Genomic DNA, 25688 nt, shown 5'->3' with positions numbered 1-25688 from the left:
TGACTGTGGACTGAATGTTGAGTGGTGCTTTACCGTGTCTTTCAGGAGAGCCAGTGGCAGGAGCTCCTAGTGTCACTACATGAACTCCCCATCCCTGAACCGGGGATCCCTGTTCATCTTGGTGTGGTGAGTCTCCGGCAGTCTACTGTTGGGTAGATCAAACTATTCAAACATAAGACATTTCACAAATAAATGTGATGTTGACATTTTTAGTTTTAGAGTTGGGGTACAAACCTCAACTAACGCAGAGGAGCTTTTCAAAGTGTGAGGTGCACCCACACATAGCTCACTTACACCTCTCAAGGGAAGCATCATCACAAGTGTCCATCATAAATTTAAAGGGGAACTATGCAGGATTTACCTTAACTATGCTACATTTTTACCTTAATTAAACAACTTCAGAGTAATTGTGATGGTTAAATAAATGACTTGTAACTTGTTACAGGGAGAATAGAGGCTCTCTGTCTTCCACCTACTGTAGCGTCTCTTGGCTGAAAACCAACCTTGTAAGATCAGAGCCTCCGACCCGGTTTCCCAGATCTTGTCTCTGCAGCACCGCAACACAAACACAACCCGTAACCCATAATCTCTTGTTTATGACAGATAAAACTACACAAATATACAGTACACATCGTAACACGTATGATAAATAACGTTATCCACTGCTCCATGGATTGCTTTCTCGCCGGCTTCGTTGTAAACAAATGCACATGGGCAGGAGGAAGGTTAGCAAAACTTGCATAGTTCCCCTTTAATGTCCAAAAAATTTGTTGAGAAAATCACAGAAAAAGATTCTCACTTCTTTCAACCAAAAGACATCATTCAGAATCCTCATGGTTGGATGTTTTCTCTGGTTTGATCCAGTGGCAGATGTCTGCTCATCTATCCATCCATCCATCCATCCATCCATCCATCCAGCTAATGCAGCGGCTGTTAATGGTGTCACTTTGCTACAATGTAAAAAAAAAAAAAAAAAAAAGTGCTGTGAACTGTAGTTTTAAAACATAGTCATTCCCAAAATAGAAGTAAGATGAAGGATTTTACCTTTTTTGACACAGTAAGAACTTTATTATGTTAGAAACTGATAGGTTTGTTTGTGAACACAGTGGAAAGTATTTAAATGATGGAAGTAGTCTCATCCTGCTGACTCTCTTCATTGCAGCATTCCTTCTTCACTGTGCCTGACACCAGGGAACTCCCCAGCATACCTGAGAATGTGAGTGTTGTTGTTTCTCTCTGCATGTTCAGTTTAGTTTCTTCACTTCCTGACAGACTGACACAACCGTGATGAGCTGCTGAAAGATTTGGCTGGGGAGAATTTTTGGCATTAAATGATTTGTACGTGTGAGGAGGTAGAGGTCAGATACTATAGACACTATAATGGCCGGCATTTAAAGTGAAGAGCTCCTTTCTGTCAGATAATCCCTCTGCCATTCATAAAGAAGTGGGCGGGGCCAACTGCCTCGACTTGTTCTGAGGGAGTGCGAGAGAGCACAGAGGAAAAAGCCATGCAGCGATGGTAGCAGACTACAATAATAAGGTTAATATGGTAAATAATGATGAAAGCTAATTAACAGTAGTAGTTATTATTATTCATTTCTAGCAACAGTTATCAGCTCTGCACAACAAATGATAATCAGTAATTTATGGTTGTGTTATAATTAGATGGTAGTCGTAGTGTGAACACTCATTAATATATTCAAAGACATTGCAACTGCAGAGCACCAAACAAAGCTCTGTGATTGGTCAAACTCACTGTAAATATGGAGGTGCATGGTGCATTCCATGTGCAATCAGCAGTTTTGTATTTGAAGTTACTTTTACTCTAGAGGCCATCCTGCAGCTCAGTAATGTTTTCTCGCCACAAATCTGCTGACATATAATTATCATTCTAATACGTATTTAACGTTTTGTCATGTATGGTTCAGGTTCAAGGATTAAGGAGTCATTAGGATTTGACACCCTGGATAATTGTCAGTGATGTGTTTGACATTCAGAGGTGCTAACAGTTTTGACAAGGGCATCTCTCTTGTTCTTCCTGTTTGAATGCAGCTCATCTGTCATAATAACATGTCCTGTAATGTAGCTGCTGGATTCTGAGAAGGAAAAAGGATTCGTGGAATAAGAAAGACAGTATTATGGAATACCATGCAGAAAAACCTGAAGTTTACCTCATTTTTATCATGTTTTTTTTTTTTTTTTCATTTTGTTTTGCTATAAACTTAAAATGTTTTTTCATTTGTTTCTAATTAGATCTTTTACTACCTTTATTTCTCGTCTACTTAGATATGTTATTTGTGTATCCTGGATGTATGTGTCTTTTTGCTCAGCTATATTGTAAATAAGGTTTTTATCGAGATAGGTTGATGAAATGAATGAAAATATGACACATACTGGAGGAGGATGTTGTGCAAAATGTAGTTAATTGATTACTGATAAACCTTTGACTTTTGACACCTTATTTTTTAGAGAAATATTTGGAAGACTAGACCATTGAGAATTGATAAGTAAATGACCCGTTATGAGAACTGTGATTGTACTTTTCCTGCCGTACAGCCCTGTTATGAACATGATGCATACCTGTTCTGTTTTTTTGTCTGAACCTGTTGATACTGTATTGAAGATTCTGCTGGTCCTCACCTTCACAACTAACTCACCTGTTTCTCTCCTCTTGTGTTTGACCCCTGCAGAGGAACCTAACAGAGTACTTTGTAGCAGTAGATGTCAATAACATGCTTCATCTGTACGCTAGTATGCTTTATGAACGCCGAATCCTCATCTGCTGTAGCAAACTAAGCACTGTAAGTAGAGTCCACTTCCTGTTCCTTCTCTCCTCTACGGCTCTGTCCATGTCAGGCTGTTTTATAATTAGTCGGTCTGTTACAATCTGTAGTTTAATGAACTGCATATAAACAGTACAGTACCTTGTGACCTTGAGAAGAGTTTAGAAAATGCTTTGTCATGTTTAGACTTGAAGGTCAGGGGTGAGTAAATTCCACAGGTAGAAATTAGATTCATGTGTGAGTAGGACAACAACAGCACATCCACTGCAGCCTGGGAGAAACATCCCAAAATAAATAATTGATAGGCTTTTAAAGGGATAGTTCAACATTTTGGCAAATTGACCCATAATCATAATATAGTCTTAGGAGTAGGTTCATTACCTTTAATTGTCGGTGCAAGCTATTTTTAGAACGGCGGAGCAGAGCCGTGAGCTGCTCAGAGCTACGCTACGGAGGCTCATGGGATTTCTTGGTTTCCCTCATCAAACTCATCACATACACAATCCAACAACTCCAAAACGCTCTGGTGGACAAGTTGTGACATGCTCCGACGGGAACGCGCATCAGCTGTTTTGCATGAATTTACCTGGAAAACAACTCCGTCTCGTAACGCTCCATTATCATATCATAGTGTGGTGAATGTGCAGGTCACAACTTGTCCACCAGAGCGTTTTGGAGTTGTTGGATTGTGTATTTGATGAGTTTGATGAGGGAAACCAAGAAATCCCATTAGCCTCCGTAGCGTAGCTCTGAGCAGCTCTGAGCGGCTCTGCTCCGCCGTTCTAAAAATAGCTTGAACCGACAATTAAAGTAACAAACCTACTCGTAAAACTAGAGGGAATTATGGCAATAGGCCAATTTCCTGAAATGTTGAACTATCCCTTTAAGTTCTCATTAGAATAGAGAAAATAGCTTTTATGTTACTGTGTATAAATTGATGTTTGCTCTATCACCACAACAAGTGGACAATAAAAAATATTGTTCGCCTTAAATGGATCAAATTCAATTTAGCCATCCTAATGAAATGAAAGCTAATTGGCCAAAAATGAAACTTAAATTTTGAATGCGGATATTAACATATAAAGAACTGTGACAATATGAAAAGGCCTATAAATAGATTTATTCTGCATTAGTCCATTTCTAATATCATGGAGAGAGACACAAACAAACTCATCTTTGTTTATTTTCCACTTGTGAAAACAGAGCACAGTGTGAAACTGACAACTGACATTAGACTGATCTGGACCGGACTAGAAACACACACACTGCTCCACATGAAACATCCCGTCACCTCACAACTGTTATTATAGCACATTAACACATAATGAATGACTCTCTCTCTGTGCTGGGCTTCACAGTATGTGATAAAATATAATTCTGTAAACTTACAATAACACTCACTCAAGTGTATAGTATTGTATATTCCCTACATATATATTAGTATTTAGTTGGAGTGTGTTTGAAAATCTTAACATCACAGATCATATATTTGATGTCTGTCCACAGTTAACAGCTTGTGTCCACGGGTCTGCGGCCATGTTGTTTCCAATGCACTGGCAGCATGTTTACATTCCTGTCCTGCCTCAGCATTTGTTAGACTACTGCTGGTGAGTCTACACACACACACACACACACACACAACATCTGTACCAACACCACTGGAACTCCTGTCTGTCACAAGGAGTTTTTTTTTTTTTTTTTTTTACAACACATGACAAGTAGAGAAATTCTATGTTGAGCTTGACAAACATCTGAAGTTAAAAGATGAGCATTAACATCATTACATCTGGTGCAATTGAAATGTTACCACGTCAGAGAGCAGGGCCTTAATTCCTCTTTTTTTTATCAAGTGTTGTGAATGTATTTCATCATATTTAGTTTTTTTTCTGTGGAAGCAGTGTCAACACTTCTTCTTTTGAACCTCTGAACCTGTTTTTCCTCATTGTCAAAATGCCAATAATTATTTCTACCACATACAGGCTTTGAAAACAAAATGTTGGCAGGGTCTGAACAGTATGATTTAAAAGAACTGAGTTCATTTTCCTAAAAGAAGAGGCATACATCTACAATCTGTCCAAACAACTTAGAATATATTAAATAGTCAAAGATTTCATTAACACAAGTCTTAAATCTTGTCTGTTTCCTGCTGCAGCTATTGTGTTGTTTGTAATATTCTTATGAATATTCCAAACAACATACTGTATATGTAGTTTATTTTAAAGAGTGAGTTTTGTCATTGCTACATAGCAAATGTTAACAAACAGCTGACCAGTCTAGAGGAAACACTGTGAGTTCAGCATCAAACTTGATTCATTTACTCCCCAACATCTGTCTCCAGGGGTGTAAAACAAACCCCAGCTATGAACTTCAGCTCTCTCCAGCCTGTCTCCTTACCTTCTGAAAACCTCCAGCCTGTCCTGAAGACATAACAGTAGCAGCTCAGAGGATGTATCATTTCCTCTTTTCAGTGTAATAAAGAATGAAGCTACAAACAGCCTTTTTTACCCACACAACACTCTGGATTTTTAACTTGAATTTTTACACGTGGGATCAGATCCAGGAGCAAGGAGGGAGCATTTAAAGAAACCTATGCTATCCATGATTTAATATCTGTGACACAATTAGGTTGAGACCTAGACAGTAGCACTTCCATGACCCGTCTATCTGCAGACTCTAACAGCAGCTCTGACTCTCTGTTCTCAGTGCTCCAATGCCCTACCTCATCGGAGTCCATTCCAGCCTGATGGAGGTAGGTGACTCTCAGTGAAGCACGTGTCTTTACAGTCACTGTAACCATGTTTCCATCTGCTGGTCAATCAAATTATCTCAAGATCGATAAAGTTTAAAGGGACATTGTATAACTTCTCCTGTTATCTATCCACGAAAATTGATTATTTCGTTCAAAAGTCTGTTTTTCATTCATCAGTAATCCCCCCCCATCAACAAACTGAAGTGTTCCTTTCAGCTCTGAATGAGCCGTTCATATCATTCATATCTACATGGAGCGGGTAAGCTCGGTGCTGGCTGCCATGTGGTGTCGCCATGTTTTTACGTTCAGTGGCAGCGTGACGGTAGGAAACCACGGAAACTCAGCGGAGACACCGGAGCTGTCGGCTCAGGTCCAGGTGGCATCTGTGAAAAGTCACCGTGGTAACGCAGTGAGGAGGAATGGAGCGTTACACTGATGCTGCATTCACCTGCAGTCGGGCAGACGGCCGTCGGTAACAAACCAGATGTCATTTTAGTCACAGAAGTCCAGAGAAAGCCGGTAAAACGTGGGTCAGGTAAACAATACCACATCGCCATGACAACATATTGTCACGTGTATTGTTTTGCCTTGTGCTGACGGACCACTTGTTTACATAGAGGCTTGTTTATGCCGTTACGTGCAGCGGCTGTCGTCCGTCGTCCGTCTGCCCAATTTCACGTGAATGCAGCATAAAAAATACGATTGAGTTGCTTGCGATATACAACCACAACGCTAGATGGGAGTAATTCCTACACAATGTCCCTTTAATGTGAATAAAAACATGTGGATGGAAACATGGTTTGTGACTTTGTATCTTCCTCTCACAGAAAGTCCGAGGGATGGCTCTGGATGACGTGGTGGTCCTCAACGTGGACACAAACACCCTGGAGACCCCGTTCGACGACCTGCAGAGCCTGCCCAATGACGTGGTGAGTCTCCTCTGCACGGTGTAGACCTGGACCTAAAACTGTCTCAGGCGGTTCCCTGTTCTGACGTTCCTTTTGACGTCTGCTTCCCCCACAGGTGTCGTCTTTGAAAAGTCGCCTGAAGAAGGTTTCCACGACAACGGGAGACGGCGTGGCCCGAGCCTTCCTCAAGACTCAGGCAGCTCTGTTCGGCAGCTACAGGAACGCTCTGCAGATCGAGTCGGTCAGTGCGGGGGCTGCTGGGTAGTGGATCTGAAAGGTGTCATGTGGTAAAGCCGCTCTCTGACGGTCGGCGTGTTCGTCTTCATTTTCAGGGAGAGCCGATAACATTTAATGAAGAGACCTTTGTGAATCATCGCTCCAGTGCCATGAGACAGTTCCTGCAGAACGCCATCCAGCTGCAGCTCTTCAAACAGGTACACACACTCTGCTCACTGCCTGTCTATATGTGAGATGGTTCATTTTAATGTGATATTTCAGTGTGTCTTTTTTAAGTGTAGATTGATGGTAAAAAAAAAAGGATTTTATTGATTTTAACATAAAGCTTCAACATAAATTTGAAGGGGGGTCTGTAATTTGAGCTGCTAAAGGCTCCAGTTTGACTCCTCTCCTCCATGTGTCACTGACTTGATGATTCATAATGCTATAATCATGAACGATGGCTACAGTAATATGATAACAGTCGCTAACTCACTGTCAGCTGTGTAATGAATTTGCTTGGCAAATGTGGATGACTGACTGTGTGGACCGATGGTTGTGGTTAGATTCAGCTGCTCCTTTGACGTACTGATGTTTGGTCAATACAACATTTTCAAACACGCACACACACACCCACACACTTTGTCTTGGTCTCACAGCATCACACTTGTTATGTTTCTCCCCTCAGTTCATTGACAACCGTCTGGACCGGCTGAACGCAGGGGAAGGCTTCAGTGACATCTTCGAGGAGGAGATCAACATGAGTGAATACGCAGGTGAGAGACGCTAAGGAACATCTGGAATTTGTGCTTATTTATTTATTTTGAACTTTTTATTTTTCATTTTTCTACAAAACAGAACATTCACTGACATACAATGCTATGAATTAAAGGGATAGTTCAACATTTTTGAAAATTGGCCCATCGCCATGATCCCCCTAGTAATAGCAGTAGGTTCGTTACCTTTAATTGTTGGTCCAAGCTGCTTTTAGATCGGGGGAGAAGAATACCGAGCGGTGCAGCTACACTACGGAGGCTAATGGAATTTCTTGGTTTTGCTCATCAAACTCAGCAAATACACAACCAAAAAACTCAAAAACGCTGTGGTGGACAAGTTGTGACCTGCACATTTACCACGCTATGAGATAATAGCGGAAAGTTAAGAGAAGTGAAGCAAATACTCGGAACTACTTTCTTCAGTGAACCACTGGTCGGAGGGACACAGTGTGCGCACCTCAGCCAGTGCCGTAGTATACGGACGTATCTGCAGTAAACAGGCGCTTTTGAAATCACTCCGCCGAGCAGCCGTCTAGAGTGTAAAGTCCGACTTTGCCTCTAAAACAACTCCATCTCGCAACTTTCCGCTATTATCTCATAGCGTGGTGAATGTGCAGGTCACAATTGTCCACCACAGCGTTTTTGAGTTTTTTGGTTGTGTATTTGCTGAGTTTGATGAGCAAAACCAAGAAATTCCATTAGCCTCCGTAGTGTAGCTGTGCCGCTCGGTATTCTTCTCCCCCGATCTAAAAGCAGCTTGGACCAACAATTAAAGGTATACGAACCTACTGCTATTACTAGGGGGATCATGGCGATGGGCCAATTTTCAAAAATGTTGAACTATCCCTTTAACATAAAAAATAAATAAAATGCAATAGAAATACCACAAGGGGAAATCACATGGAGAATAGATATTTGCACCAAGGGGAGTTACAGCAGAATCAGAATCAGATTCAGAGTTTATTTGTCATTGTACAACAGCACAATGAGATTAAAAGATAAACCTTAAAGTGCATCACACATAGAAACAAGACAGACAATAACGCATCAGTGCCGACATTCAGTTGTACAGCAACAGTCTGTTGTTTATTTCTCAAAGATGGTAACACAGTCATAATTGCACAACTTTTTATGATCTCATATTGTATACATAATAAAACATAAACACAGTTACCCATCAGCATAACAGTGATATCAGCAGCAGATCTGATAGCTGTGCAGGTTAAGAACCTTAATAGCCTCCTTTATTGTCCCATTTGTCTGTCTTTAGTTTCAGGACTTTGAAGGCAGCAATCTAAGGACCACATCTTTACGAGTTAGAGTCAGGGGAGATCTACACACATTTAGAACCACTTGGTTTACTGGTGGCAGTGTCTTTAAAAAGTCAGAGACATGTGGTCCTCAAAGTCCTGAAACTGCAGCCTCCTCTTGTGGAGAAACATCTTACTGCCCACATGGGTAATAACAGTAACACTGCAGCAAACATAAAACCGTAAATAAAGAATTTAAGACAACTAATAATATACCACAGGAACAAAGAAGAGTTCAGTTAAATAATCAAATATCCTCTGTAACACACGAGAAGAGTCCAGACTGCACCTGACCTGATGTTTCTGACCTTTCATTGTTGTGACTTTCCCTCCACAGGCAGTGACAAGATGTATCACCAGTGGCTGTTCACTGTGAAGGTGAGCTGCTCTGATGTTGTTTTCCACCCAGCATCTCAATCTATACTCCAACAATCCATATTCTGCCACACTGCAGGGAGCCGTGACGACCAGTGCAGATCATGTGTCTGTGTATTGATCCACCACTTTGACACAGAATGCTAAGCTGCTGATGCATAGGAAAACTGTTTATTAGATTAGTAGGCTGTTCAATGAAAACTCAAGCTTCACAATTTAGCCTCATAAAAGTCTTTAAGACGAACCCGATTAAGTATCATAAAATCAGAATGAAGTGCAGAGTAAACTGAAAATTGCTGACTTCTTGTTGGTGGCTCAAACAGGCACTTTTCATTCATAATTTCATTAATAATAAACAGAGTGATTCCAGTTTGCCAGTACGATAGATAGATAGTACGATAGTACGATAGTACGATAGATAGATAGTACGATCGATAGATAGATAGTACGATAGATAGTACGATAGATAGTACGATAGATAGATAGATAGATAGATAGATAGATAGATAGATAGATAGATAGATAGATAGATAGATAGATAGATAGATAGATAGATAGATAGATAGATAGTACGATAGATAGTACGATAGATAGATAGTACGATAGATAGATAGATAGATAGATAGATAGATAGATAGATAGATAGATAGATAGATAGATAGATAGATAGATAGATAGATAGATAGATAGAACGTTTGTATGTGTGAACGGAATTTTGTTTCTGTGGCTATGACATTGATAAAAACAGAGAATAATAAATTAGAATAGAGCTATATAAAAATATATATATATAAATATACATAAATACATAAAAGAAAGACAGTAAATATGGCACACCAGAACAGATGAATGATTGCATTACTACTGTATAGTGTAGAACAGTTGATTAGCATTAGCTGCTGTTAGCTGCTTCATGCTCTTACACAGTTTGACCACCTGCTGTGTGTGAGCAGACTTTTGTTTATACCTTACATACCTTTGTCACTAAGTTTTGTGTAAATATATTTTCTCAGAAAGGGGGCGGGGCTATCTTCAACACAGTGAAGACCAAGGCAAACCCGGCCATGAAGACCGTTTACAAGTTTGTAAGCACATCCCTGGATTCTGTTGGAAGCTGGAACTGATAGAGTTGTGAGGTAGAAGTGACCGTAACAGTGACGAGGCTCTGTGTTTGATTGACAGGCGAAGGATCACGCTAAGATGCGCATAAAGGAAGTGAAGAGCCGACTGAAGCAGAAGGTGAGCCGCTCTGTTCCGTCGTTGTAAAACACTGTTACCCTGGTGACGGCAGCACAGGAAGTGACGTTTCTTGGTCTCTCCCTCACAACAAACACCCAACAACCTCCCCCTACCTCCTGACTTACCTTAACTGAACCCCACCTCCTCAGCCGCGGCGTGCAGCCTCCCTCACCCTCCCCCTGCAGTGTCATCTCCCCTTTCACCCATGTCAACCGCCCTGTGTCCTCCCTCTCCAGGAGCAGGCGGAGAACGGCCTGTCCACCGGAGGGTCGGCCGTCATCGACGACGACAGCCTCGTAGGCGTTACCTCCTCTACCGGCGCCATCAGGAGGGAGGGGCCGCTGCAGCCCTGGGAGGACCACAGGCCAATCACGGTGCACTTTGGACAGGTTGGCAGAGATGAGTCTGAAATGTCTTCAGATTATATTTTTCTACACAATTTGACATCCTTTAACAAGTCTGCTCTTCTTTCTTTCCTCTTCCTAAGTGGATTTCTGGAGATTATGCAGGAGTGACATCAGATGTAGTTCAAGTTCACGTTATTCGTCCCCATTGGAGGAATTAGCTGTGCAACAATGGGAGCCAAAACAGTATACACACATCAAACATTAAAAGGGATATTTTAACATTTTGGTGAATTCGCCTATTGCCATAATCCCTATAGTCTTAGCAGTAGGTTCATTACCTTTAATTGTCGGTGCAAGCTGATTTGAGATCGGTGAGGCAGAGACGCGAGCTTCTCAGCTAACACAATGGAGGCTCATGGTATTTCTACGTTTCCCTCATTAAACTAAACTCCAAAATGCTCTCGTGGACAAGTTGTGACTAGCACATTCGCCATGATATGAAATAATACGGTGTAATTATGTAACATTATGACACATAAAGCAAATACTCAGAACTACTTTCACTTTTGAAGTCACTCTGCCGAGCAGCCGTGTCGGGAATGTAGTCTGGAAATACTGCAGAGCTCACGTCTCTGCCCCACTGATCTCAAAACAACATGCACTGAAATTAAAGGTAGTTAACACACTCCTAAAACTATAGGGATTATGGCAATAGGTGAATTTACCAAAATATTGAAATATCCCTTTAACATAGCACAGAAATACAAACCAAAGCATAAATACATTTAAAAATATGCTCAGTTCAAGAGTTTAAAAATTAAAACACTAAAGATAAACTAAAGAGCAGTGGCATCTGAAAATCAGCTATAACCCACAGAAAAAGAGAACAGTTTTCAAACCAAAATGCTACAAAGTGTTTTAAGGGATTTGATTGAACATGCATTAGTGTCAGAGAAATTATAGAAAACACATGTTTGTTTGCTGTTTTCAAAGAAGTCCCCTTCTCCTGGATGATAGAGACTCATCTGTGGACTCTTCGATGTGTTTTGTCACTGAAGTGTGTCAGGGGAGAGAGAGCTCCCACTGCTCCACCTGCTGACGGTGTTGATGATGATGCTGATGCTGAATCCACGACACAAGCCTGAACCTGTCTCCTCACTCTATCTCCTCCTCCGCCGTTAGAAAACCTCTTTATTAGACTCAGTTGTCTTTCTGTTTAATTCCTTTGTTTTTTCATCCTATTGATTTCCCTCCACAGGCTCGACCTCCCATGGTGATGAAGAGGCCGAGCAGCAATGTGAGTCTGGAAAGCAGCATTGACCAGTAAGCCTCCCTCCATTACACACAGCATGCCCCACTCTCTGTGCTGTAGCTAACACATGACATGTTCACACCTGATAGTCAGTGACTGAGGTGGAGGGGTAAAAACTGCTCCGAGGTTCTTTATAGCTATGGTTCTCAAAGTGGGGTCCGGGGACCCCCAGGGGTCCTTGAGAGGATTCAAGGGGGTCCCCAACTTTTTTTTCTTGAATTTTTAAATTTTTTTTTTTTGAGAAATTATTTATTTATTTATAGAAATGCTTTTGAGAAATTTTACCACCTTTTTCTAGTATCGTTCTTCATCTCAGAACAAATATTTGTGTATTTTTGGTGTTTGCTTCAAAATGTTGTCCAATGGGGGCCCGTGGTCTAATTTGTGTCAATTTAGGGGTCCTTGATGTAAAAACGTTTGAGAACAACTGCTTTATAGGGATCAATCAAAAAACATGCCTGGAGTGCTGCATGGGTATCAGTTGTTTGTAAATCAGTCTCTTTGTCTCTTAGTCTCTACCTCTGGTGCTCTTCAGTGTAAGGATCCAAATACTAGGTGGTTCAGGGCTGATATAAGGGATGTCCGATAATATCAGCAAAGCAATATTATCGGCCAAATATTAGCATAATAATGTAATATCTGTCCATATCGTTATCGTTTAATCTGCTGATAATGCAAACCTGATACGTAATGCTTGGGTTTCGAATTACTCTAGAAAAGCCAGTGTTTTCCCTCTCAACATCATGTTTCATTAACACTGCAGCCAGTAATTCATTGCACTCCCTGGAGCGACATAACATGCTTCTTGTCAAAACCCTGAGCTTTTTGGAGTGGAGCCTTCAGCACCAAGTCTAACTGTGTAGCATTTGTGGCAATAAAAGGTTTTAATCAATGACGAGTAATCCTGAATGAATGACAGTAACAACAGCTGTGGCAGCAGGTGTGCAGCAGGTGGTGCAGACACAGGTCCACATCAGGACGGTCTGATTCTTAAGGAGCTGTTTAATTTGGTGTGAATAGGAGTGGAGTTAATGGAAACATGATGTGATTCCACTCAGGGCTTCTGCTGAGTGAGTCAAGTGGATTCACAGAGGGTTCAGATTAAAGCTAATAATGAAATGATGAGTTGAGTCGGAGCCTCAGACTGATGTTCTCCTCTGTTTTTATTGTGTTCCAGCTGTGAACAGCTGCTTCAGTGGAACACACACAACCAGAGCTTTTGATTTCTTTCAGCAGTGACACACACATGTTGTTCATTTCTTTGTACTATGTCGATGTGGTCTAGTTTCCTTTTTAACTGACTTCGCATGATAACTGTGAAACACTAATCCTTACACACAGCATGTAATTGAATATGAAATCTTGTACTGCTTGTACTAATCCTCCTCTTCTCACTGCTTCTCTCTTCTCCTGCTGCTGTTTTCTGGACTTGATTAACACACCTGTAACGAGCCATGTGTCTCCTCTCCTCGCTGTAGCTCTATCCGTCCCACTCGTCACTACACAGTCTTTCTGTCGGAGGATTCGTCCGGAGACGAGCTCCAGTACGACGATGACTCCATGTCTGGATTTCCTGACAGCTTTCTCTTCTCCGTCCCTTTCGAGTGGTCTCCTCTGTACGCATCTTTCTCTCTTTCTCTGTGTCTTTGGCTCTTTGTGTTGGCTCTTTAATAAGCTTTTCTCAAATTACTTCTTCTTTCCACTGAGAGCTCTGTGTATGTGTGTTATGCTTATTAGAGGGAAGTTTAGGATTAGGTTTTTTTTGTTTGCTTTGGTGTGTTTGTGATTAAGTTTTTCATAAGGCAAAAGCCCAACCTGACCCCAGTCTGATCCCCAGTCTACACAGCTCACACATACATGTCTATTAATATAGGTGAAAAGTGTCAACAGTATTTATTTTATTTTATTTTATTTTTTGGAATACTATACTATATACTATACTATTTATTTTGAAGTTTTCAATTATGCAAAAACAGTACAACTTATTCCCACAGGTAAGGTAGTATAAATAATAGAGACAAACAAATAAATGAATAATAATAACAAGTAGAAAATAAAATGAATACATAAAAAAAGAAAGAAAGAAATAGACAATTATTACATTGTGACATATGTCACTAAGACATCTTAAACATTGAACCTGGACATTAATATCAATTTACAATTGAACCAGTTTAAGGATTACAGAGAGTCCACAGCTGTTAGGGGTAATGTTTCTATATAATCAAGAAAAGGTTGCCAGATCTTTAAAAAGGTGTCATATCTATTTCTCATGACATATGTGATCTTCTCTAAGGGTTGACAGGTCATCATTTCTGATATCCATTTCGATATAGAGAGGGAGGAATCTGACTTCCAGGTTACTGTGATGCATTTTCTGGAAACAGTAACAGCTATGTCAATGAGTTTCGTGGAACTCTGACGTACAGTCATTTCCAGTTTGTTGCAGAGTCCTGGATCTAGTGGAATCGGTGTATCCATGATTTTTAGTTAGCGTGTCGCATACATCATAGCAAAAACAAAATGTAGTTACTCTAGTGCAATGATACCCTCAGAAATACCACACCTGAAACAGATATTTGACATTGAGGGATTATACCGGTGTAATTTTTGAGCAGTGAGTGTCAACAGTATTAACATATCCCTGACACAGCATGCTGGCATTTTGCAAAAATTCAGTCTATGGCCCAGTACGTGTCTGGCACATGTACTGATTCAGATGTAGAAGGAGCAGCATCAGACATTGTGGCACCAGAATAATTTAGCTTTTTTGAAAATAACGCACCAAACTGGTCCAACCAGAACTAGATGACACCAGTGCGGTGAATCCCTCTTGTCTCTTCACTACATGATTGATACATTCCTCAGTAATCATATATTTTCTTGAATAGTCGGCCTCTGGTTTTCCCACAACTTGTTTGTACCTGACAGTAGAATCTAATTCATATTTGTCAAGCAGTAGAGATTCTGTAATATAATCTCCTCCAGTCGTCCCGTGAACGTCTCTGTATCAGGCTAAGTGATCTGCTCTGGTGGTGGAAACTGTTCCATCAACAGGATGAAGATTACAGATGTGTCAGGTCCAGTGCTACATCAACAGACACCAGGCCGCTGTGACTGTGAATGGATTTTCAGTTAGGTTGATCAGATGATGAGATCACTGAAGACCACTGTATATGAACATTTTGTCCATATTGTTCATCATATCCTGACATGTATTCTAATGTATTACACAGATAGAATGCAACTTTTACTGTCCAACAGTTCCCCCAGTAGTCAGGGTTTTAAAACCTGTGGCTTCAATGCGACATTGGTGTGAAGAGATGTCAGCATGTTAAAAAAAAAACTCAGAAAAATCAAAATAGCACTTTTCATACAGTTAAGTTGTAGCACAAAGTGCTTTACATACAGTGAGACATTAAATACCCACCCCTCCCTCAACCGACAATTCATTCATGCTAGTAGACAAAAGTGTGTAATGTGTTAGGAGCTGGTAAAACCAGAGTCGACCGAGGAAACGCTGTCATTACTTTGTAATGAGGAAACACAGGAAGTAGTGCTAAAAGATGAAGACAAATACAAAACTAAGGAGTAAAAACTAATCCCCTACAATAAAAATATGTAATTGATCTGACAATAAATTAGTGAATGAATGTATAAATAAGTAAATAAATAAATGCGCTACAAAATAAAATGGCATAAAATCTAATTCAGCTTTAAGCTACACTAAGATATATAGAGACTAAGATAAGTCTTGAGTTTGCTCAGTCCTCAGGTCGACTGTTCCAAACTCAGGAGCCATAGTAACGAAAAGACAACTCACCATATGTTTTAGTTCTGACCTTTGGTGCCGCTTCCAGAGGACCTGAGAGCTCTCATTGGCTCAAATGATGAAAGCAGATCTGATAAATACAAGAAGCTTTTTAGACCTGTAAGATAACCTTAAAATCCTGTTGACCATAGATCCACTAATTAATTCTACTTCTGAAAGCATGTTTTCCAAGATTTTTTATTTCTGTTTTTTTTTTTTTAGTTTAGTTTTAGTGTAATAAGACTAAGTGACCATGACTCCCACTGTCCCTTCAGGCCTCAGCCGTACCGCTCCCTGAAGGAGGTGGAGCTAATAGAGGGAGATGACCCCGGCTTCGGAGCAGAGAGTCACACGGCCCCCCCCAGCCCAGTCACCGAGAAGTTCTCCAACGTCAACCTGCTCGGCGACATCTTCGGCTGCCACGACGAGCCGGACAGCCAGCTGATGACCTTGGCCAAAAGCCTGGAGGACCTGAGGACTCCCAAAGACCCCGCGGAGCTGCAAGCCAAGTTCACCTACCAGGTCAGAGGTCCACGTGTTCATCTTTACAGTGTTATTGGTACTGGTAAAGGCTGCCTAAACCAGCTGCCCATTCTTATAACAGGGTTACCGCTATGTAGCCTACATGAACACAGCGGCGGCAAATTTGCCCATTGCCATAATCCCTATAGTCATAGCAGTAGGCTCGTTACCTTTAATTGTCGGTGCAAGCTATTTTTAGAACGGCGGAGCAGAGCGGCGAGCTGCTCAGAGCTACGCTACAGAGGCTCATGGGATTTCTTGGTTTCCCTCATCAAACTCATCAAATACACAATCCAACAACTCCAAAACGCTCTGGTGGACAAGTTGTGACCTGCACATTCACCACGCTATGAGATAATAACGGAACGTTATGAGACAGAGTTGTTTTCGAGGTAAATACAGAGACTGCTTGCTGAAAAACTGCCCCTGAAGACAACGCGCATCAGCGGTTTTCCATGAATTTACCTTCACTAGGTGCGTTTACAGTACATGGTTTACATGTTTGGAGCTCTTTATTTATTGTTAGTATTTAGTGCTGTTTAGTTTAGTATTTCATTTAGTGAGTATTTAGTTTTGGTTATTCTGAATCAATTTATTTGATTTCATTATGATTAGATTTTTCTTAGTATTCTAGTTTATTATTTGGTTAGTTTAGGTGTTTCTTGTTTATTATTTGTGTTTTGTTTCATTTGGGCACATTAGGGGGGCACCTGAAATTATGTAGGTAGGCTGTTGGTAAGGGACCAGCATGCACCTGGGTGACACATGAATTTTCTTCGTTCTTTGTTTGCTCGCTTCTTGGTTAAAGCAGAAGTGAGTGATATATTTGTGTTAATATAAGTCTTAAATAGTTATATCTTCCGACAGCAATCACTTACATAGAGTGTTTGGTCTGAAACACGGGTCTCTCAGTCCCTCTGCTCTGCTCTGAGCCGAGGAGAAAACTTTTCTCGTATCCTACAGTTTTTATCCAATGAGGAGAGAGAACGGCATGCAGGGCTGTGTGTGCAGCCAAGGGACGCCGTGAATGTGGCGACGTAGGGACGAGGACTGTTATGGTGCGTTCAAGGAAACTCGTATTTTTCCGACCGTGAAGTCGTACCAGTTCGATCTGGTACGAGTTCACCGGTCGGAAGTTACGAGTGGCCGTTATAGTGACTTTCACCGGTAAAACAGGTCGGAAAAACACGAGTGGGTTGCCTGGAACGCTACAAAGTCGTAAGTTGTGACTTGAAGCTGTAATTTACGATTTCAAAAGCCTGCCTGGAACGCAGCATTAGCGAAAACGACCGGACCACTTACTTCTGCTTTAAATAAACCATGTTTTTTGTTGAAATTGGAGATTTGTTTGGAAATTATGTGTTTTTTGTTCCCATCCGAGTATACCACAACCCATGGTGCAACAGTGGCCATTTGATTTGTATAATTTAAAGTTTGAATTGAAACTTTTATTTGTTTGACAAATGGCTACTATAACCCCCTTCAAACTGATTGGAATTTCAATCGGTTTGGGGTAACTGAGAAAGTTTCAGGTTTTTTGTATATACAGAATATATATATCAAAAGTGCTAGTGGTCTCTTATTGCTCACTTTCACGACTGGAGGTGTTTACAGTCTCCATATGTGCGCTTTTACTTTCCCCTTGATATTTTTGCACTCGTCTGGTCTTCATGTTCATTGTTTGTTTGTTTCATAGACTGTAATGGACGTAGCACCCGTGACGTCACCCATTGGTTTGGGGGAGTCTGTTTTGTGCCGCTACTACGAGGGTTTGAACCGCGCCATGTTGGATTTGACTTGACATATTTGGAGAGGTGGATTTGGAGGGCCCGCCCACTGACCCCGAAGCAGCGGTCTCCGGACCTGTCACTCAACATTTCCGTGCCCTAATTGGCCAGAATTTTAAACCTAATAACAGTAAAACGGTAGAGTTTTTTTTTTTAAAATCACCCCCCTCAGAGTGTGTGCGGGGGTAGAAACTATCGGTAGAGACCAAAAAACGTTCTGACACCAGGCTTCGATCATGTTTATTGAGGATGTAAAGTCGGCTATTTTAACATGGGGGTCTATGGAGAATGCTCCCTTCTGGTACCAGCCCCCAGAGGAAGCCGAGGGGATTGCAGTTTTTTGAACGCGGAAGTGAGCTTCACTTCTCAAACAGACAACTGCCCCCTTGGTTTGTTTATATACAAAATCAAAAATCTATAAAAAAGTAAATGACAAAAACATCTCTACTCACCAGTGATCTCTTGTGTTGCAGCGGATGGACCTGAGTGTGGGTGAACACTCGCGGACGCTCCCGGGCCTCAAGCTGTCCAACCCTTACAACAAGCTGTGGAGCGGGGGTCAGGAGGACCCGGCCCTGCCCGTCTGCGCGGCCCCTCCCCCTGAGAGACCTCCGTCTGTCCAGCTCCCCGCGCGGCCCGAAGCCCACTCCCCGAGCTGTGAAATCTCCAGCCTGGTCCCCGACCCCCTGGAGCCCTCCACCCCCGGCAACATCACCATTCCACGTCCCCACGGGAGAAAGACCCCGGAGCTGGGGACTGTCCTGGCGCCCCCCGCGGCCCAGTCCCGCGCTAAAGCGGCAGGACCCGGTGAGGGAAGGACTACGTTAGGGGGGCAGGAGTTCAGGCAGGCTCTGAGTATGACTGCAGATGAAGACCTGCTGAAGCCCACGGGGGACAGTCTAGACCTGCTCAGCCTCCTAGACCCCCTCAACAGCTCGGCACAGACCGGCTCCACGTCGCTGCACGACGGGGTGGACGTCGCTCTGTCGGCGCCGTCCTGCAAACCAGCGGTGCCCCCCCGCTCGTACTCACAGGTCCTGCCCCCCTTCTCGGTGCACCCCCACATATCGCTCAACCCTTTCTCCCACCCCCTGCAGCACCCCTCCCCCCAGATGCACTACTCACCCACCGTCAGCGGGAACCCCTTCAGTACAGTGTGCCGGCCCCCGCCGGGCTCCTACCTACACACCCCCCCCCATCCACAGTCCTTCTCCACACTACCGGGCCTCTACAGACAGCACTCGCCGGGCGGCTCCACCCTGCCGCCCGGCTACGGACCGCCCCAGTCCTCCTTCCCCTCCTCCGTCTCCTCCCTGCCCCCCTCCTCCGCCAGCAACCACGCCCTCTCCAGCCTGGCGGACTCGGCGCCGCCCCCCACCACGGCCATGGCGGCGCTGGCCAAGCCGCTTCGCCCCGAGAGCGACGGCCAGAAGGCTCAGGATCCCTTCGGGGACCTGCTGACTATGGCCAAGCCGGCGACGCCGCCCAAAAAGAAGGTGGAGGACCTGAGGAGGAGGTGGGAAACGTTTGACTAGAACCCTGTGAATACTGTGTCCAGGTGCTCGTCTCTGTCACTACACTAAACCTCCTGCAGGACCCTCTGTTGCAGTTACTGACGCGTTCGCACGGACGTACTCTGAGTTTGTTTTTTGTGAGAGTACACTAAAAACATCTGTGGGTTCTGTTCACTTCAGGTTCTGTCACAACTTCTGAATCAGAGAGGGTCCGAGTACGGATTGGAAAACGGAGATAGTGTAGTTTAACTGATATTCACTGTGGCGTCATGGCAACCAGAAGAGCCATACATGTATGTTGGAGCTCATGTTATTAGGACCTGCCTTCCCTGAATCATATTCCCCCTCAGCAGCAGTGGTCCTAAATAGACAGTCCATGTTAAAGGGATAGTTCAACATTTTGGCAACTTCGCCTATTGCCATAATCCCTATAGTCATAGCAGTAGGTTCATTACCCTTAGTTATCGGTGCATGTTGTTTTGAGATCAGCGGGGCAGAGACGTGAGCTGCTCAGTGAACAAAATGGAGGTGAATGGTACAGATCTCCTGTCCCTCATCAAACTCATCAAATACACAATCCAACGACTCCAAAACGCTCTTCAGATCACATTCACCACACTATGAAATAATCATGTATAATTATGTAACATTAAAACACATGAAGCAAATACTCTGAACTACTTTCTTGAGTAGTAATCTTTAGTAGTCTTGAGTACTAAACGGGAGTAGCTGCACTAAATGTGCGCATTTGAAATCATATCATAATTTAATAGCGTGGTGAATGTGCAGGTCACAACTTGTCCACCAGAGCATTTTGGAGTTGTTGGATTGTGTATTTGATGAGTTTGATGAGGGACAGGGGATCTGTACCATTCACCTCCATTGTGTTCGCTGAGCAGCTGGCGTCTCTGCTCCGCAGATCTCAAAACAACATGCACCGATAACTGAAGGTAATGAACCTACTGCTATAACTATAGGGATTATGGCAATAAGTGAAATTGCCAAAATGTTGAACTATCCCTTTAATCATGTAATATTACTCACTGTTTCCTCTACATTAAAGGAGCTAGGTGTAAGTTTTGCTATTGCTAAATAGCTAACGTTAGCATTTACAGTCTAGGAGAAAACCTGATTTTTTTTCTAACCAACATCTGTCTCCAGAGGTGGAAACACACACCTGTGTTAGCTGTTCTCTTCTAGTATCAGTCACTTTCTGGTTAGACTCACCGCAGCCTCCGATCCACCCAGAACACGTAGCTGCTCAGTTGATGTATTTTAACCTCTTATACTATAAAGACAGAGATGACTGAAGCCACAGCCGCCGTCACCACCTGCTTCTGATAAGAAACCACCTTCAACTGCTACCACCTTCTTCGCTTTCACATGTCACTGTTAAATATCCTAGAGTAGGTAAGAAACAGGAAGCTGTGGTCCAGTGATACATGTGGTAAGAGTGCTCACCCTGCTCTCACCCATTTGAATAGATAGAACAGTCTTATCATCAGACGCAGCATCAATTATCAAGTTACGATCCTTCAGATTTTTCATGAAATCATGTTCTCCCTTTTGATTCTGTTGATCTTGAGCATAATTTTCGAGCAGCAGCCTTTGAATGTATTTGCATTGTGTTTTTACCACTGACTGAACCTGTGCTGGAGTCACACAACTGAAAAGGGACGGACGACAGACCGACACTATGCACTGGACCTGATGCAAAAAAAAGACAAGAACGGATCAACGGCGCAGACTGAAATGTTCAGGATTATAACTTCTAAATGACTTTTTTTATTACCATAACGCAGTCTGTGTTTGGTGCACTGATGTATGATGAACACTTTTCTGTGATGTTTTTGTTCTGACTGTCATGATTTTTCTCCTTGTACAAATGTTGTGGATGGGATCGGAGGTGATCATGTCTTTAACTGCAACAGACGCGTCCTTGTCCTGTAGGTAGGAACGGTCCTGGGGTGCAAGGCCACACACACACACACACACACACATGCACGCACATACACAGACTTTCACACCTTCCCTCCTTTTACCCCTACCACCACCATCAGACCTGCTGAGGACGGATGCAGAGCGTGGACTGTCCGACATTTTGGACTCCTCTCATCTGAATTATTTTGGGATATTTTGTGTTGTTTTTTGTTTTTTTTTCAGTGCCAGCCTTGCTTCAAGACGCTCAGATGCCAACACTTCTCAGCCTGTGGCCACTTCGCTAACACACTTGTTTGCACAGCACACACCCTCCCACGTCACCCACAGTTCATAGTGGTGCTCGGTGTAGATCAGTTAGAGATTTGTGACTTGAAAAAACTAGCCCGCAGTATTTTCTCCCCCTGCGAGTGACGTTACGTCGCACAACAGCGTAACGATGTCGCCCTCTATGATTAGCTTGTCTTATTGCTATAGTCAGCTAACATTCCTAATAGCAGATAATAGACGTGGCGAGCTCACCTGTCGATGTTTTAGCCTGCCGCACAGTGCTGTTGTTCTTTCTTTTGTCTCGTGGCCTTCATGATCGACCTCCTGCCTCCAACAGAATCCACTGTCCCTGATGATTTTAAACATTTCTGTCTGATTCAATAAGATTAAATATGTGGGGACCTGGAAACACCGTGGTATATTCTGTTGATTTCAAGAATCCTGCTCATACATGCACATTATATTGTTTTTTTTTGTTCGTTTCTTTGTTTTTTTTGCCTTAGTCCAACACTACTGTGTGTGTGATGACGGTGATGGCTAATGAGCTGTAGGCTTTGTGATCCATGTGAGAGCAGAGGTGACGGTTCTCACAGTTTTCTCCATCAGTAACACCAGAGAACCCTGTGTGGCTCTCGCCCCCCTCGTCAGCCTTCACCTCTCCCCCAGGTGACCTCTGTGTGTCCACCAAAAAGGTCCTAAATGCTACAAAGTGCAGTGCAGGTCTTGTTGCTGATGTGTTTGTGTACAGATGACACTATATTTATTCCAAGACTGATTAAAGAGTGGTGACAAGTCTCTCACTGCACCTACTGAAAGTACAAAGCTTCTGTTGATTCTGATTCCACAGCTTTGTCTTCACAGAACGCATTCATCGTCTTGTACATTATTATTTTCCTTTGATGCTCAGCTGTCCGTTGGTCCTGAGCGAGCCATCCTGTCCTGTCCAATCACCATATCCCTGTGACATTTAGTAGGTGTCCATCCTGTCCTTCAGCATCACTTACTATCACTCTCTTCATGACACTATACATCAGACAAAGGTCCTCTGTGAAACGTATGTTTTTGGGACTCTCAGACCCTTCAGCAGCACCGTCACTACACCACAGTATCCACTTGTACAAAAGAAATATTAAAAACCAATATAAAAATCTTAAAATCTGCAACACTGTGCTCCATTCCTCTGGTTTCTTAGACAAATTTCATTTGTTTTGACCTCCCTTTGTTAGCCTGGATATACTGTTATGCTAAGCTAACCTTATACAGTTGGTCATGAAAGTCTACACTGAAGTACTAAAACCTGCAGTTCCTCTCCTGACCACTAGAGTGAGTCTCCAACAGTGAGTCAGTCCCATAAGCCGCGTTTCCACCATGGATGTATTATATTCACCACGCTATGAAATATTAATGTAACATTACAAGATGGAGTTGTTTTCAAGGCAAATGCATAGCCGGAACTACATTCCAGATATGGCAGCTGGGCGGACTGATTTCAAAAGTGCAAGTAGTTCCGAGTATTTGCTTCATGTGGCATAATGTTATATAATTATACATGATTATTTTATTTTTGGAGTTGTTGGATTGTGTATTTGATGAGTTTGATGAGGGACAGCAGACCTGTACCGTTCACCTCCATTGTGTTCTCTGAGCAGCTAGCGTCTCTGCCCCGCAGATCTTAAAATGACATGCACCGATAATTAAAGGTAATGAACCTACTGCTATGACTAAAGGCAATAGGCGAATTTGCCAAAATGTTGAACTATCCCTTTAAATTTTGAGTGACAGGAGGGTGGAGTCACAGTTGGCTAGCCGCTCAGTGTCTGATGGGCATCACCTTGGCTTAGTGGAGTCACCTGTTGCACTCTTCAGCAGGTATCTGTGTCTGTGCTGATTAGCTTAGCCTGCTAACAAGTTAATTAGCCAGCAAATGAATAAGCCTGAGAACAAGATGCACACACACTCACAACTAGTTTTCCTCAGTGGTTTTTACATTCTCTGGAAACATTTCTATTGGTTCTTCCTTAAAACCAACTGTTGACAACATGCGAGCACACAGACTGTGTGCAGTCTGAATGGGTCTGAAACCAAGACACTTGAGAACATTTCACTTTATTGCAGGTTATAATACATTATCAATAAAACCTGGATCCTCCTCGATTTTGTACATCAAAATAAAGAAAACGACACACTATTCAGCCAAATCCTAAAAAAACTAATAGCCTACTGTGCATTTACATTTTTCACATTTAAGTGTGATACAGAATATTTTGCACATCCAAGGATACAGTAGGGCTTTTATTTTGGTGCAGTCTCTCCTACATCCTGTACAAACTGACAACTTCACATCTTCAGAAGCCGTTCATTTCACCTTCAACTTGTCGTTTTTATGAGTTCCTCATTGTAAACAGATGTGAAGTTTCTTCTGAGACAAACATGAGCAGACTCTCCCTTTGTGCACATGGGGCGCTACAACTCAAAATACAGTTAGACACACACAAATAGAATAAAATCAACTGTACAATAGACTATTGTGAGAACGTCAGGTCGTGGCTAGCTTTTAGACCTAAAGGAAAGTCATGGTTTAACATGTGCAGAAGGTGTTTTGTGTGCTTTTGCAGAGATTTATTCTCTTTTGTTCCCTCACAGCAGTCCTCACTCCACATATTCACAACATTTTATTTCATGGCCAGGCCATACATTTTGTGCATGCCCTAGATTTTTTGTTTTTGCAGGATGAGAAAGTGTCTGTAAAAACTCAGCAAGTCCAGATTTCAGTTTGGATTTCCAGTTGTACAGCAGGTGGAGCTGATTCTCCATCACACCACTGCAGAGGGAGACGACCCAACCTGCATGGACTCACAGACTGTGATCCAGGTTCCCATGAGGCCTCAGGTCCGTCCCACTGTTCAACCATCAGGTACATGAATAACCCTCTGGCAGACACTGTGTGCTCCTTGTGCTACATTTTCCATAAGGTATCCCTGCAAACTGTGGCTGAGGGACCCAAAGTTCATAGCATTGTGATGTTAAACATGGTTGCTAATGGTTACCGGGAAGTCCAGGAGCATGAAAAAAATATTAACACGGGCCATAAAACAAAAAGAAAGAAGCATAAAAGAAACAAATCCAAACATTTATATACAAGAAAGAAAAGTTTACCTGTACAAAGAGCTCAGTAGCAACTCAGAGCCAGAACTAGCTCGAGATATGTGTCCTATCACATGTTGATGAATATGCATTTATATACAAATATACACAAATATGTTTTCATCAGATCTGATCCAACATCGTCATATTTTTGTTTACAAAGAGGGGATTAAAAAAAAAAAAAAGCACAAAAAAATTCACAAACCCACAACTGTACACAGGATGTTTTGGCGTCGTTAAGGTGATGCGATTTCTCTTCATCCTCACCCGCAAGGTGACGTCAGTAAAGTCTGTGAGGGTTCAGGGTCAAGGCCTTATGGGGGGACTTGGGACTTTGAGACCGGGCCAGGTGAGGTCACTAACACAGGTCACAGGTCCAAGGTCAGTCATCTCCATGTATGAATATGAGGGAGGGTCCAGCCTCCCCGCTCCATACAGAGCTGACCTCTCCACTGGCAGTGACGGGTCATGTGCATCAGTGTTTCTTCACTGGAGGCAGTTTTTAATTTGTGTTTTGACTTACAGTATTTAAATATAAATTCTCTCATCAGTGTGATTAACCTGTTTAACATATTTGTGTCTCTAAGTTGGACAGTTATGAATACAACTAAACAGATAAGCTGTAGTGATCAGTATGGAGCAGCTCTGGATGCTGATTGTGCTTCTAATACATCTACTGATATTGTG

General features: G+C 42.4%; 1 protein-coding gene across 3 annotated transcripts in view; it reads left to right on the top strand.

Annotated features, from left to right (window-relative positions):
* dennd1a (DENN/MADD domain containing 1A) overlaps positions 1 to 20112 on the top strand; it is a 32700-nt gene extending 12588 nt beyond the window's left edge. The window contains exons 7-22 of one of the 3 annotated variants that reach the window (XM_083983748.1): positions 46 to 126; positions 1163 to 1216; positions 2691 to 2801; positions 4290 to 4390; positions 5487 to 5532; positions 6360 to 6461; positions 6556 to 6681; positions 6773 to 6874; positions 7345 to 7432; positions 9080 to 9120; positions 10131 to 10202; positions 10300 to 10356; positions 10593 to 10745; positions 11962 to 12026; positions 16102 to 16348; positions 18609 to 20112. In XM_083983748.1, coding sequence (XP_083839874.1) covers positions 46 to 126; positions 1163 to 1216; positions 2691 to 2801; positions 4290 to 4390; positions 5487 to 5532; positions 6360 to 6461; positions 6556 to 6681; positions 6773 to 6874; positions 7345 to 7432; positions 9080 to 9120; positions 10131 to 10202; positions 10300 to 10356; positions 10593 to 10745; positions 11962 to 12026; positions 16102 to 16348; positions 18609 to 19670 — 2508 coding nt within the window. In that variant the 3' untranslated portion in view covers positions 19671 to 20112. Of the gene's footprint in view, positions 1 to 45; positions 127 to 1162; positions 1217 to 2690; positions 2802 to 4289; positions 4391 to 5486; positions 5533 to 6359; positions 6462 to 6555; positions 6682 to 6772; positions 6875 to 7344; positions 7433 to 9079; positions 9121 to 10130; positions 10203 to 10299; positions 10357 to 10505; positions 10746 to 11961; positions 12027 to 16101; positions 16349 to 18608 lie in introns of those variants that run through there. The other 2 variants (XM_083983747.1, XM_083983749.1) reach the window with 2 other exon arrangements.
* Positions 20113 to 25688: the final 5576 nt, after the last annotated feature.

This window comes from Trachurus trachurus, assembly GCF_905171665.1.
Source record: "Trachurus trachurus genome assembly, chromosome: 12".
Taxonomy (NCBI): domain Eukaryota; kingdom Metazoa; phylum Chordata; class Actinopteri; order Carangiformes; family Carangidae; genus Trachurus; species Trachurus trachurus.
The sequence above is the reverse complement of the archived record's forward strand: the minus strand, read 5'-3'. Positions and strand labels throughout refer to the sequence as shown.